This window comes from Neodiprion pinetum, chromosome 4 (genome assembly GCF_021155775.2).
Source record: "Neodiprion pinetum isolate iyNeoPine1 chromosome 4, iyNeoPine1.2, whole genome shotgun sequence".
Classification (NCBI taxonomy): domain Eukaryota; kingdom Metazoa; phylum Arthropoda; class Insecta; order Hymenoptera; family Diprionidae; genus Neodiprion; species Neodiprion pinetum.
In genome coordinates this window covers 18,365,770-18,379,904 of record NC_060235.2, presented here as the reverse complement: position 1 = coordinate 18,379,904, position 14,135 = coordinate 18,365,770, and the positions used below count along the sequence as shown (strand labels likewise).

The following is a 14,135-nucleotide window of genomic DNA, read 5'->3' as shown; positions in this document are numbered from 1 at the left end:
AATCAAGTAAAAACCCACCACATTGGATTAATATTTAATTTTCATAATCCGTATTCAACACATGCATTATTTTAATATGCTGAATAATTATGTCAAGTTTTGGAAATGATCTTGAACCTATCATACCTGTTGTTCCAATTCTGTGATAAATTGATGTGTTCAGTAACCACATGATGGTTTTTGAAGCAGCTTCTCTCAATGCAGATAATCGTTGATGCCGATCAACATTGTTGCTGTTTTCTTCTGTAATCAAGTCAGATATCACAATATTTTGTTAGTAATGCAACTTTAAAATCGAAATATGCAACATTGAAAATTTACCGTAATTTTTCTGAAATAGTAAACTTTTTTGAAATGAAAGTAGCATGATAGTACCATCAAGAATGATCTGAACTGTTTTCTGTCCTTCCATAACATTGTGAACTGTTCAGCTTCTACATTCTAATTTTCAACACTTGTTCGCACGGCGACGTTCCAGAGTGAATACTATACTAAACATGTAATTTTCCTACCAATAAATAGAAAATTATTACTAACTTAGTTTCCGCGTGGGTCGGCGGTGTAAGAACGTAACGGTCAAATCGCAATCGTCATTTGTTTAATCACTGAAAAAACTCAGTCAGAGGCATACCGCGTGAAAACGAAACTCTCGGTGGTTTTAAACTGTTTATTTGACAATCACTCATCAATGCTAGCCACACGGATCGAGTTAGTTACGAAAAACCATTAAATTGAGCACAAATTTGCATAAATTCGGAACGCACGATTCTACCCGAGTACTTTCGAACTCTACGCTGTCCCAAAAATCCTCGAGTACCCTGAAGTTGGCGCTGCAGCAGCGACGCCTGCGCGGCAAATAAATGCGACGCTATACCCTCTGACCACGATTTCGGAATTAATTTTCAACGAGAAAAATCTGTCGGTAACTTATTCACTGTCGGTATGCAAAGTGTACAAGGGTAGACCGCTTATCGACAATCATTTACCGTCCCTCGAAAATTAGTTTCAAGTACCAATTTCATCTCAGAGAACTCAGGATCTTTAATTCGTACGAAATGCGACAGGTGGCTGAAAAATTAACGCGGGCAGCACGGAACCGCATTGCGCAGTTTCAAAAGGGAAAAAGGAACCGGGTGTGTTGTAAGCCTGCCCAGAAATACGTGCGGAGAATGAAATAAAATTATTTGATAGCCGTGTGTACGTTCGGATGTCATCGTGACTCAATGAAATCTGAAAAGCGGCAGCTAATTACAGAGCTTTGATTTTAATCGCGCGTATCTCCGAATGCGAATACATAGGTGCGATTGAAATCTCCTTATCCCAACGGGATGTGTGCTATTTGTTTGATTTACTGCGCGCGTATAATAAAAACAATTGTGTGCGCGACTCGTTTGCGAATTTTATGATGGATTCGCGGGCGCACAAAGAGCCGCGTTCTTCTATCTTCCGCGAGGTAAAAGCTCTGCAAACAGGCAAGGCAGCTGATAAAGCGGTGACCGGTTAGCGCGTCTGTTTTATTCGCGGGATCGACGAATACTATCGGAATCGCAATAAATCCATCATTCCCGCGGAGTCAATTATTGACAGCGGAAAATTCCCTAGCGCGAAATTCTCCGAATGATCGTCTCTAATCGCGCTCGGTCAGAATCATTCCGAAGCAAGTCGATCGAAATATTGGAAAATTAAGAAGTTTGAGACTTACTTACGAGAGGGGGGGGGGGGGGGGGATAGAAAGGAAAAAAATACAAATCCCAGGGATTATCAATTTTTACAAAGCCTCTGCAAGTGGCCCGCTGCCAAGTTGCGTAGGTATATTATGAGTAAACTGAGTTCGTGGAAGTCTGCAGCGGAGCTAATTCGTTTCACTCACGACAGGCACAGGCAAGCCGACAAAAATTTTGACGTTTAAAATACGTAATGCTTTTCTATGTTACACTCTACTCGACCAATGTTTTTGTTTTGCAAATTACGAAGATTGTCTAACGACGCAAAAAAAAAAAAATTTACTCAGATTCCAAATTTTCTACGACAGCATAATTATAGCATCGGGTAAATGTTGCAAAGAATTTAAATTACCAAACAACTTGGATATAATAATCCAAAGTGAATTATAATGTTATGCAACGTAATTTAGAGGGAAGAATTCTTATTATACCTACGGAACTCTGGTTCAGGATTTGTTTGATGAAATTCGTCTGCTGCGTACTGCCATTCCCATTTATTACACATACATATGTATGAAAACGGCAATTATACTACCTCAAAGAAATATCATAAAAGTACGGAAAGAGCAGATTACGTTGCGATTCTACTTTTGGATCCAATTTTAGACCCCAAAATTTGGAGCCGTGAATCAAAAGTCGAATTTCTCTACATTTTTTTCGTAATAAAGGGCCAATGAAATGTAATATATATTCCGACGAAGAGATTTTCAAGTAAATAATGATTTCGAAATTACGTATATCGAAATTTTTGGTTTTCTACTCAAGGTCACTTTAGACTACACAATTCGTTCAATTTCACTCTGCGATTAGTCATTTTACCGAGACGACTATTTTCGAAAATACCGCAGTGAGATACTCGACGTGACATTGATTTAAATGGAAAAAGTATTAATGTGGATCTGACTATCGAGAAAAACAAACGCAACAATCTGTTCAGCGAATTTGCAACAAAAAGTCTTCCCAATAAACCGATAACCCATCGTGTCGTGGTAATCGAACAGTAAACGTATTGATTTTTAACAATTTTTTAAATCGATAACATCCGTAAGCCTTTTGTTAATAAATTTGTATTTTTTTTACTATCTTTCTTCTTTCATGCATATATTTAGAAAAATTGCATCGTTTAGTTTATGCTCAATAAAAAAAGAATTTGACAAATTCGACCAAAAAAAAAAAAAAAATGTGTCCGATTTACCAAATACAACAAGAGAAATTTAGTTTGATCGAACGAAAGAAAATTTGTCAAAAAAATATAATTTCAATTCAATTGTTTGAAACACATTCAAACGCCGTACATTGGCAAATTCGACAGAATTTCGAAATAACGATTCCGACTCTTCCTCGGCAGCCTTCTCCTAAAAAATTTCCAAATTGGATGTGAAATTTTGACGATGTGAGGGAAAAAACCACACAAAAAAAAAAAAAAAAAAAAACAAAGAAAAAATCAGAATTTGCAAGTAGGAAGAGCAACAATGCCGCTGCGGTCAGATACGTGAAATATAAATTTCAACGACGGCAACGAATCAACGGAACCGTCGAGCTAATCGCGTTGAGGTGGAGGTGATGGGTGCGGGCGGATTTCTCACGACGCTCGGCGTCGGCGCAGCTTTTTGGACGTCGACGCAGGCGCCGCGACGTCGACGTCGCCGGTCGTTGGCGGAGGTATCCGTACACACACGCATCCATAGGACGTGTATTCGAAGAGAGACGAAGAGAGAGAGAGAGAGAGAGAGAGAGATGAAAAGAGAGAGGGATCGGGTCTCGGAGAGCGTACCGGATCGTATTTTCAGTTCCACCCCGACCGAAACGGCCGCAGTGTCTGCCCGCCCGCCAAATGCGCGATTATTACACGTCTGTCTGCGCTGCACGATCATGTATAACAATTTTTGAAAAAGAAAATACAAAATAATCACAATCGTCGTCGTTATCATTGAAATATAAATATATATACATATATGTATATATACATATATATATAATTTTGTTGCATGGCTTTCGAACTTGTAAATTAAAAAATACATTCATATATATATATATATATATATATATATATATATATATATGTGTAAATATATATATTGTATATCATAAAACAAAACTACGCAACGTTGCACGATTAGCCGGTTTCGATTGAATATAAAGTATACGAATTATTTCGATATGTTTATTTCTTATTTATTTTTTTTTCACGCGTTGTCGTTGTAAATCAAGCTCGTTGTCAATTTTTGTCAAACTCCTCGGCTTTCACTCTCTATCTCTCTCTCTCTCTCTCTCTCTCTCTCGCTCTCTCTTTCTTTCACTTTCCGTGCTTCATCTTCCTTCTTCGTTTTACTTTCTTTTTTTTTTTTTTCACACACACAAACCAAGACCAAAAACAACACGAGAATATCAAAATATGTACATATCGCGCTCGTTGCGAAAACGCGTCGATTGTTCCATTCAATCTATAATATACAACGATTATTTCCTTCGTGTTTTATATACATATATATATATACATATTTTTTTTTTTTTACACTACATTTTCGACGAAGTCAAAGTTGTATCTTTTTTTTCAAACTAACGCTAACGCACAAGCGCAAACGCATATTATCTACAGAGATTATTTTATATACATATGTTAAAAAGTGGCGAAAAATTTACGGATCACGATGCGCGAGGTAATTACAAGGATATAAAATATATCCGGATCGTTTTTCATCCGCCGCGCGCAGTTCGCACATAGAAACCGTGTTGCGGTCATCGTCGTTGCCGTTGCGGGTTTCGTGGATCACCCTTAAAACGCTGCCGTCACTCCGTTGCCGTTGACATCGTGATTATCCGTGAACTCGACGTGCGCGACTATCTGTGTGCATAAGGTATACGGTATTTAAACGGCGCAACGCGATCGAACGAGTTTCCTGCTGCTGGACGGCCGGCCAGCTCTGATAAACGTATATATTTAACCGAGGGAAAGAGTGAGGGATGAAGAGATAAAGAGAGAGAGAGAGAGAGAGAGAGAGAGAGGGTGGGAGGGAGGGAGGGAGAGAATAGAAATATCCATGTATAAATATTTCACCACCTATTGTGCATTAATAATTGAAATTCTTGCAGTAATCTCTAGCCCGGGATGAATTTTAAAGCGCGTGTTTGAGAGAGAGCGAGAGAGAGAGAGAGAGAGAGAGTGAGAGTGAGAGCGAGAATCGGATATTATTGAAAAATATTGTGGTGTGTAAATAATGTTATTGATATTTGAGACGGGAAAAGAAATTAAGAGTAATTGCAGTATTTTGGAATATTTACGCGAGAAGCAGATCTTTTGAAAGTTTTATAACATATTACAAAAATTTCGATATTTATTCATTACAATACGTGCGTAACATACGAGTATGAATATATATATATATATATATTTACAACAAAATTCAAAATCGCACGTTTCTTATAATTATTTTCCATTCTCAATATCGCTAAATTGCAGATCGTGAAAATTAGTGACAATGTAATATTGTGCAACGATATAATAGTGACAATGTAATGAAAAATTGCTAAAACACTGCGCGCCACAATTGGATAATTGAAAGTTTTGATAAATCGTCGCGAGTTAACGAACGGCAAAAAGGAAATAGGTAAAAAAGAACAAACGAATGAAGAAAATGAAAAATAAAATAACGCCCAACGTATATTATAATGACGCGTGAATAGTGGGTGTGCGTTGTTTAGAAGAAGAATAAGAAGGAGAAGAAAAAAAGAAGGAAGGAAGAAGAGTTAGAAAAAAAAAAAAAAAAAAAAAATTAACAATAAAGATCCGCATCGGTACTCACACATACACAAGGGCACAAACGCGTATATATGTACGATATGTGCGTGCTTACACGACGATGAAACGGAAGACCGGAGGACAATCGATAGTGAAGGTGTAAATAGTTGAGTGCGAAAAGTAGGAGGAGGGCAGTGACGGTGGTAGAAAGGCTACGCATACACACACGATTATACGCACGCATCTTGGCACATGAATATCTATACGTACGCGTGTGATACGTAAAGGAGAAGGAGAAGAAGAAAAAACAAAAATAAAGTAAAAAAAAAAAAAGAAAAAAGAAAATAACTCCGGGAGACACACGCGGCGTTTGTGCGGTTTTAACTACTGCCGCGGCAGCCGCGCTTCTGACTTTTTTATACACCTGACCGCGGTTCGGTAAGAAAAAAAAAAATAAAACGTGGAAGAGAGGTAAAAACAATAACGAGAAATTCGGACGGAGTGTGGTTCGGAAGGGAAAAAAATTAAAAAAAAAAAAAAAATAAAATAAAAACCAAAGTTAAATTAATTGATTAGTACATTTTTCACGCTTACGAATAAATATCACCTGTCACCTATAATATATATATACATATATATGTATATATGTATGTATATATGCGAAGGTGTAATATACGCAAACGCTTCGATCGCTGTACCTAATTTATTGTAATCATATACATACAATATGTCACGTATAATATACACGCAAAAAGTGCCTTGACGAGATTGAAAATTAATGAATAAAAAACAGAAGTAAACTGGCGATGGTAAATATATCGGACGATATTGGTAAAACCAAGTGTTGAGCATAAGTGATGTTTGGACAAAATATGTATTGTAATTTTTAGAGAACTGTTGTACATGAAAAGTATTTCTAATTCTCCGATCGTGTCTTCATTTTATCTACGTTTCGCGCTAGTTTTTCTTCTTTCTCTAATTGTTCTGTGAAACCAACGCATACACACATATATACATATATGTATTATATGCGTATGTGTGTGTACACATATTGTGCATATAATATGAAATTTGTAGCAAACTTTGCGGCACGTAAACAACTTCCTCTCGATCAATATAAATGATAGCATAAAGAGAGAGAGAGAGAGAGAGAGAGAGAGACAGGAGGGGGGAGAAAATAAAAAAAAAAGTGAGAAAAATGTCGGTACGTAATAATAACGAACTTTGTGTAAAATGGAACGATGTTGGTAAAAATGACGATGGCAAAAATATTAAAATAATTGGACGAGGAAGAGAATAAGTGATGGAAAAAAGAATTGCACTATGCGTTACGTGTATGTAGCGTACAATTGTCAAAGTGAAGTTGATATTGTGAGTGAGGAAGGGAATGGGAAAGAAACCGGAGTGAAAAACGTGAATTTTAACGTAATGATAATAACAACAACAATCACGATTAGGCGAAAAATTTAACGACGACAAAACTAAAGCAAATGTCACAGTACGCAAAGTTATCGCGGCGTTGGAAAAGTGGGTGATGTGGGGAAAAAGGTCGGACGCAAAAGCGAGCAGGGAAAAAAATAACAAATTTCTCGTACCGTGGAAATGGTATCAATTAAATGCTTAATAAAGCGACGGGAACATCGGGCAATTGGTGTAAAAAAATTCATCGACGACGACTGTTATAATCCCATAAGTATTGATAAAAATAATAACAACAACAATGAAGATAATAAACGCGGTTGTGTAAAATATCCGCGTACAGAGCTGAGATTGATCGTTAAAAAATCGTTGCTCCCGGGGCGATCGATAATAACAATAATAATAACAACAACAACAACAATAATAATAATAATAACAATAATAATAATAGCAGTGATAGTAATACTGACAAAGCAAATTGACGACGGTGAGATTGCAGAAAAATCATCGTTAGCGGCGTGGTTTTTTTCACACAACGTAGCGAAAAAATCTTGTCGTTACATTATTTTTGTCACGTTGCTAAATCCGTACGGCGAACGGCAAACGCGGGATTCTTGGCAAGGAGGATCGGACGGAGGGGGAGGAGGAGGAGGAGGAGGAGGAGGAAGAGGAGGAGGAGGAGGAGGAGAAAAACCGAAGGGAAAATCGGCGCCGAAGCCGGGGATAATAAGAAGCGATTCCCCCCCCGGAAGTTAGGGGAATGCCGGCCCAACGGAAGGAGGAAGAAGAAGAAGAATCGTCTCGAATGGTCAAAACTCGCCTGGTGCCGCGGTGAAAAGTGTCGGATGAAAAATAAGGATAAAGTAAGAGAGAGAGAGAAAGAGAGAGAGAGAAAAAAAAAAACCACAACGCGTATAATTGAGTCACGCGTGAATTTAAGTACTCGTATAACGCGTTGCAATTTTGCGAATTATGCATCGGGTTGAATAATTTGTACGCGTTGTGCGGTACAAAGTTTCAAAGGGTCGACGTGGTTGCGTTGGTGGTGGTGGTGGTGGTGGTGGTGGTGGTTCGTTTTAATTACAATCGACTTTGTTATACGTCATCCCTACCGCGTATACTACATAACTAAGTTACTGTATAAGTAATGCGAACAACGGACTTGTACAAGCAACGCAAGCCGCGCTTAACGTTCAATGCGATATTTAACCGTTCAATTTTCCCATTGAAAAGACCGAGGAGAACAAGTTTTATATCTCTTCTAAGCCGAGTGACGAGATAGGAAGGAAAGTAAAAAAAAAAAAGAAATTTTTAAATAAAATAAAATAAAACTTTTAACCACTTAATTGCACGCTCGAGGATGAAACAGAGGCAAAGAGAGAAAAAAGGATGTAGAAATAATGGATGAAACGCATGTTTTGCGAAAATAATTATACGAAGCTGCCTTCTTATTTTTTTTCAATTTATCTCTGCAGTTTTGACGTATAAACGATAACGTTGGTAATGATAATAATGATAACAACGATGTGTCGCTGTGTTATTTTGAAACGTGCTGTGAAAATTGAAGGGAAATCTGCACAAGTGGTATAAAAACAGTAATAAAAATAACAACAACAACAAAAATAATAATAAACCAAACGAACGAAAATTAAAAGGAAAACAAAAGAGACGCCGACAAAAACGATTTTAAAAGCAACAAAAAAAAAAAAAATAATAACCATAGAACGATAAACAAATGAGAATAATCGTACATCGATTCTTCAACGAAGGGAGAAAGAAATACATACATTGAAACAATTCGTGATGTTGCGCGATGTTTTGTAACGTATACTTGTAATACATAACTTACGTGTACATGAGAATACGCTTGAATTTATAATTTGTTCTTCGGGAAATAATCTAATATTAACAAATACAGTAGGAATTTATTAAACGGGATATATAAGCGTTGATGATTTGAAAGAGGAAAAAAAAAAACAATAAATTAAAAGACGAAGAAGAAGAATAAGAAAAATTTGATGCAATAGTAATGAAAATAAATATGCGCTACAATCCAATATCGATCCTAAGAAATAAATAAAATATCGCTTGAGTATGAATAATCAACCTATTATATGATAGAAGTGAAATGCGTATAGTCATAATACTAATAATATATACTGCTGAAATTTTTCAAACACCTGCGCTTATAATAATGAAACGGCCTTATATTGTAGAATCGTGAAAACAACTCTCTCTCTATACATGTGTATACATATATAGTATTGTTATAACGGACAGAAGCAGGGAGAGAGAAAGATAATCAATAAAAAACTTATAGTACTGCAAGCGAAGGGAAGAAAACAAAAGGAAAATTAGAAAAAAAAAACAAAAAAAAAAACAATCGGCCTGAATTTGTCTGAGATCGAATTAGTATATTAATCATAGTGACAATGACTATAATAATAAGAAACACGTACGTAATATATAATTGATGCATAAAAATCACGTGTATGATAATATTTAATACGTCTCTGGGGGTGAAAATCGAAATACCATATAGTTGAAGCTGTGAAGATATATTACTATTATCGTCGATCGTTTGAGGAAACGTGAAGACTAAGAAAAAAAAAAAATACAAGTAACAATATCAATATAGAAATGAATAAATAAATAAAGTTTCAGTGTATTTTGTTTTCCTACCATTTTTTCATCATTTATTACAAATATATACACATATTACATAATATATAGATTATACAATGTTTTTCCTTTCTTTCTCTCTTTTATAAATATTTATACATATATACATATATATATGTATGTATATATCTATATGTATACATATATGTATATATAGATATATACATATACATATATATATATTATATATATATATATATATATAAATATATATACATATTACATACGCTCAACTCGTGCTGTGCTTTTCTACCGTTGAATTAAATTTGTACACATTAGTAATAATTAATAATAATAATAATAATAATAATAATAATAATAATAATAACAACAACAACAACAACAACAACAGTTGCATAATATTACACCGTCTATATAAATGTGCCGATTGATAAACGTTGCACCCGAAGTGCAGTCTGTGTAATAAATTTTGAAACGGGAAAAGTAAAGTGAAAAAAATAAAATAAATTGATAGAGGGTGAAAAAAAAAAAAGTGCGCGGTGTGCAGTGTAATAAAAGTTTTACGTGCAAAGGGAGGAGAAATAAAAAAGAGAAAATTACGAGATAAAAGAAATAAGGTGCGCGGGTGAAGGAGATATTTCGTTTTCCCACGATTCTCTCCTCTTCGGAAAATCGAAAAAAATTTTTGGCAAATTTTGTTTGGAACGTAGCCAACAAATATTATATCATCTGAGATGCCGGTTCGTCGAGGACACGTCGCCCCTAGGACAACGATCATCGAAACCATCATCAGGAAATTCGACACCCATGGTAAATATATAAATATATTATACATGTTATTTACTATCAATTATTGTGTATCACGCGTAAACATTTTCCAACAATTTTTTTAATCCTCGTCCATCGTCTTAGCGAATGTACGCTGTTTGAGAGATTTTCTTGAAAAAAAAAAAACCAAAAAAATAAAAATAATACGAAATTGACAAAAACAAGGTGGTTGTTTTTACGGTTGAGGTGATGAATACGCAATTGTGTGAAAGAGTGGAACGACACAAAAGGATAGGAACGATTTAAAAAAAAAAAAATCAATCAAAGCGAAAAAAAAGCTTTTGAATCGAATGGGGGGAGAAAATTTATCAGGCTTCGATATCGTGCTATAATTTCGTCTGGTTGTGTAGAATAACGTTCAATATCATATAAAGAGGTATGGGACAGGTGTATACAACTTTTACAGAAGCATAAAAAGAATTGACCGATCAATCAAACGGTAGAAGGAAATTGATTATGTACGGGGATTTCCACGTCAGATCGACCTGACCAAAAGCGCGAGAATTTGTGCTCTTAGAATTTGTTTAAACATCGTGAAAACTTTGTGTTACTTGTCGAGAGTGTTTGTGATTTTTTTCAAGATTTATATTCGACGACGCTTAGACTTTAGCGTTCGGTATGATATATGCGGAAATCGGAAACGACCGACGTGTAATTAAGTATTACTCGAAAACTATTGATTGTATAAAAAAAAAAAAGTTGCTTGCGAAGAAGTTTTAGTTTCTTTGAACTTCAACGCTAAAATATGCAAAAAGTTATCGAGGCCGCGGAAGGTCCGTAATAGCTCAAAGAATATTAGTTTTTGAGATTTCTCAAAACCAGCATAATTTTTTTCGACAAAAATTCCGGAGGATATTCCTTTCTTATTGTTCAAAAACTTGTGTGAACATCGTCACGGGCCGGGATGTGGTTTCCAAGCTATGAATTTTTTTTCAGAATTGAATATCCACGATTTGACGCGGCAAGTCCCATATGTTAGAGTGTTTTGCAATAAAATAATTTTCGATCTTCCAAAGTATTATAGAACCCCTTAAAAACTTTGTTTCCATCGAAAGAAAGATTCTGTAAGAAAATGAGCGTTCTACGTTACGTGGAAGATGGCGCTCGTTTCATTTTTCACCTTTTTTTTTCACATTTTTTGAATTTGTAAAGAAACACGTTGTAGCGCTTCAGTTATTATTTCCTTCCTGACATTTACATTCAACCCAAAGATCACGATCCATAACACAACAATATATCAACAGGTAATCTTTTTTTCCTAAATTAAAAGTTCATATTGAATTATAACTATTGTACGAGATTGAATAAATAATGAAAAGATCGTCGGAAACACTTCTCAAACATCGAAATTCCTCGATACATGAGGAAAAACGTAATCACAATTTTTTTCAGAATTTTTCGACCCAGCGTCTCTGAAGTATGATTAAAAAACTTGAAACAAAAATCGCCACTTTCTAAAGTATAAAAAAAAATTCAGAAAAACCTTATGAAAAATAACAAAAATTTTCGACACCTATTAGAAGATGGAGATTTCATAAGTTCAAAAGATAAGTGTAAGAAAAATGAAAAACATAAAGAATTATTATCATTCGATTGCATTTTCGACACAAGAATGAACACAAGAGTGTTTTTTTTTTTCAATTTTTTTTTTATTCACCATTCGAAGTTATGAAATCTCCATCTTTTAATAAGTGTCAAAAATTTTATTACATTCCGTAAGATTTTCCCGAATTTTTTCACGTGTCAGAAAGTGGTTTTTTTTTATTCCAGTTCTTAAATCGCTTGGTTGAAAAATTCTGAGAAAAAAGTTGTGATTGCGTTTTTCATCGTGTACTATGATGCAAAAAAATTATAAACCCAGTCTGAGACATCGACGTAGAATTTTGATCGAGATGTCACGGAATGCCCCGTATATAAATGTCTATTATACAGATCGCCGCATGTGACCGGCGTTATGTATAGAGCTGATGTAATCGCGATTAATCGCGCGACCATATCGCGACGACTGTGACGTCCGTATCTGTCTCTCTCTCTCTCTCTCTCTCTGTCACTCGATTTTTTGCTACTTCAATTTTCTTCAATCTCTATAAGTGTTTATATGGCGTATATTACCCTCGCTCAATCTTGGCTCAACCCCATTGTTCTATTGTGGTATTTCATCCACTTTAGAACATTTGTATAAATTATTATAAATTTTTTTCAGCTTTCCCGTTCCAGGGCTCCCGGATTTAGATTTATTGTTATTGAAATTTTTCAAACGATCCTATTTCAAAACTAAAGGTTTGTGGGAAAAATGTATAACAAAAAATTATTTCTATCAATGTTTTACCATGTGAAGAAATTCTTGTAATTTTTCCGCATTTATGGCATAGGTATGTATGAACAAAATGAGTAAAAAATGTCATTATACAAAAAAAAAATTTTTTTTGAATGTTTATAATTTTACATGAAATTCTATACCTCAAGCCAAAACTTTTAAAACTTGTTCTAAAGTGTTTGAGAGCCTTTGTTTAGAAGCTACAGAGTTATAACAACGGATGAAGAATTTCAATGTTTTTTTAAACGGATTCTTTGATAAATTTTGGCTACCCTAAAAATCTATAGCTTATCGTATGGAATTTTAATCATTCTAACCAAACGCACAAAAGTTTTGTAACGCGTTAAAAATGCGCACATCAAAATGCGTCGATACTAACAACGATCTGATGATGTATGTGATGGTGGGCTTGCTTCCTCGGTCATGAAAATCGCCAATTTCACAAAACTTAGACAACGATCGTAACGTCGGAAAAATTGTACGGTAACATTCGTTAATGCCTCAACCTTCCGGCCAACTTATTTTCGGTCCGAAACAAAATGAGACTTCGATTCTGTACGATTTATGTGACAATGACTGACCAAGTAGCTCGTAGAATCGAACTCGCATTTTTGTCTCGGGCCGAGAACATGCTAGCCGGAAGCTTTAGGCATTATTCAACATCACCGTACCAATTGGATTCCTCGGTCTAGAAATTTACTTTTCTTCTCGAAGACCTTCTCATGTTCGCCGTTTTTGTTGCAATTTGTGTATATTGTGTAGATTTTATACTACAGTATGAAGATAATAAAAGAAGAAAAAAAAAAGTCCTCGGGCACCGCTTGAGATCGCCATTTTTGTTCCTACGGAAAATTCCTCATGCGAAAACCTTCTCCTATTCACTCGTCTATCTACGGTCCTTATTGCGACACGAGTGCGAATAACAAAGATAGGCAGTGATGTAATTCAAAAAACGATTCGATAACGCTAATTCTGTCCCACAGACACAAAAACTGCAATGCATCATACCAATGACAGACCGTAAGGTATCCGTAAAAAGATAACCCGTATCTGGAGAAGACAAAGTCCACCAAATATTTAAAACAAATAAATAAGGGATTCCGCCATATCATATTTTCATATTTCCTTTGCACTTTCCTAACTGTAGTCAGAGTTTTTGAGGTATTTTGACACTTTCCTACTGTTGATGTAACATCGAAGTCGACATTTCTTTCAATTTTCTTAATATTAGCGATTACAGTTTCTGAACAAAGGCTTAAGCCTTCTTGGGCAAAGCATTTCGTATAAAAATATGAAAGTTTTGAAAATGGTATTTTTTTTTTAAGTCAAGTATTAATTTTTTAAATGTTAATAATTTATTCGGATAGGTAAGATAAAAAAGAATAATATTTTTGGTATACATTTTTGCAAACTAAACATCAAATTTAGTAAATCTAAAACGGAGGCTGAAAAAATCTATAATAAT

General features: G+C 35.1%; 1 protein-coding gene and 1 long non-coding RNA gene across 5 annotated transcripts in view; both read left to right on the top strand.

The window, feature by feature from the left end:
• Positions 1-3,506: 3,506 nt before the first annotated feature.
• LOC124217545 (uncharacterized) lies at positions 3,507-9,295 on the top strand. The gene is made up of 2 exons (XR_006882839.2): positions 3,507-3,598; positions 5,185-9,295. It is a non-coding gene; the product is annotated as an uncharacterized lncRNA (long non-coding RNA).
• A 508-nt stretch (positions 9,296-9,803) lies between these two features.
• sei (seizure) overlaps positions 9,804-14,135 on the top strand; it is an 80,737-nt gene continuing 76,405 nt past the window's right edge. For 2 of the 4 annotated variants that reach the window (XM_046623329.2, XM_046623328.2), the window contains exon 1: positions 9,804-10,335. In XM_046623329.2, the coding sequence (XP_046479285.1) occupies positions 10,260-10,335 (76 nt within the window). In that variant the 5' untranslated portion in view covers positions 9,804-10,259. The remainder of the gene's footprint in view (positions 10,336-14,135) is intronic. The other 2 variants (XM_069135531.1, XM_046623330.2) reach the window with 1 other exon arrangement.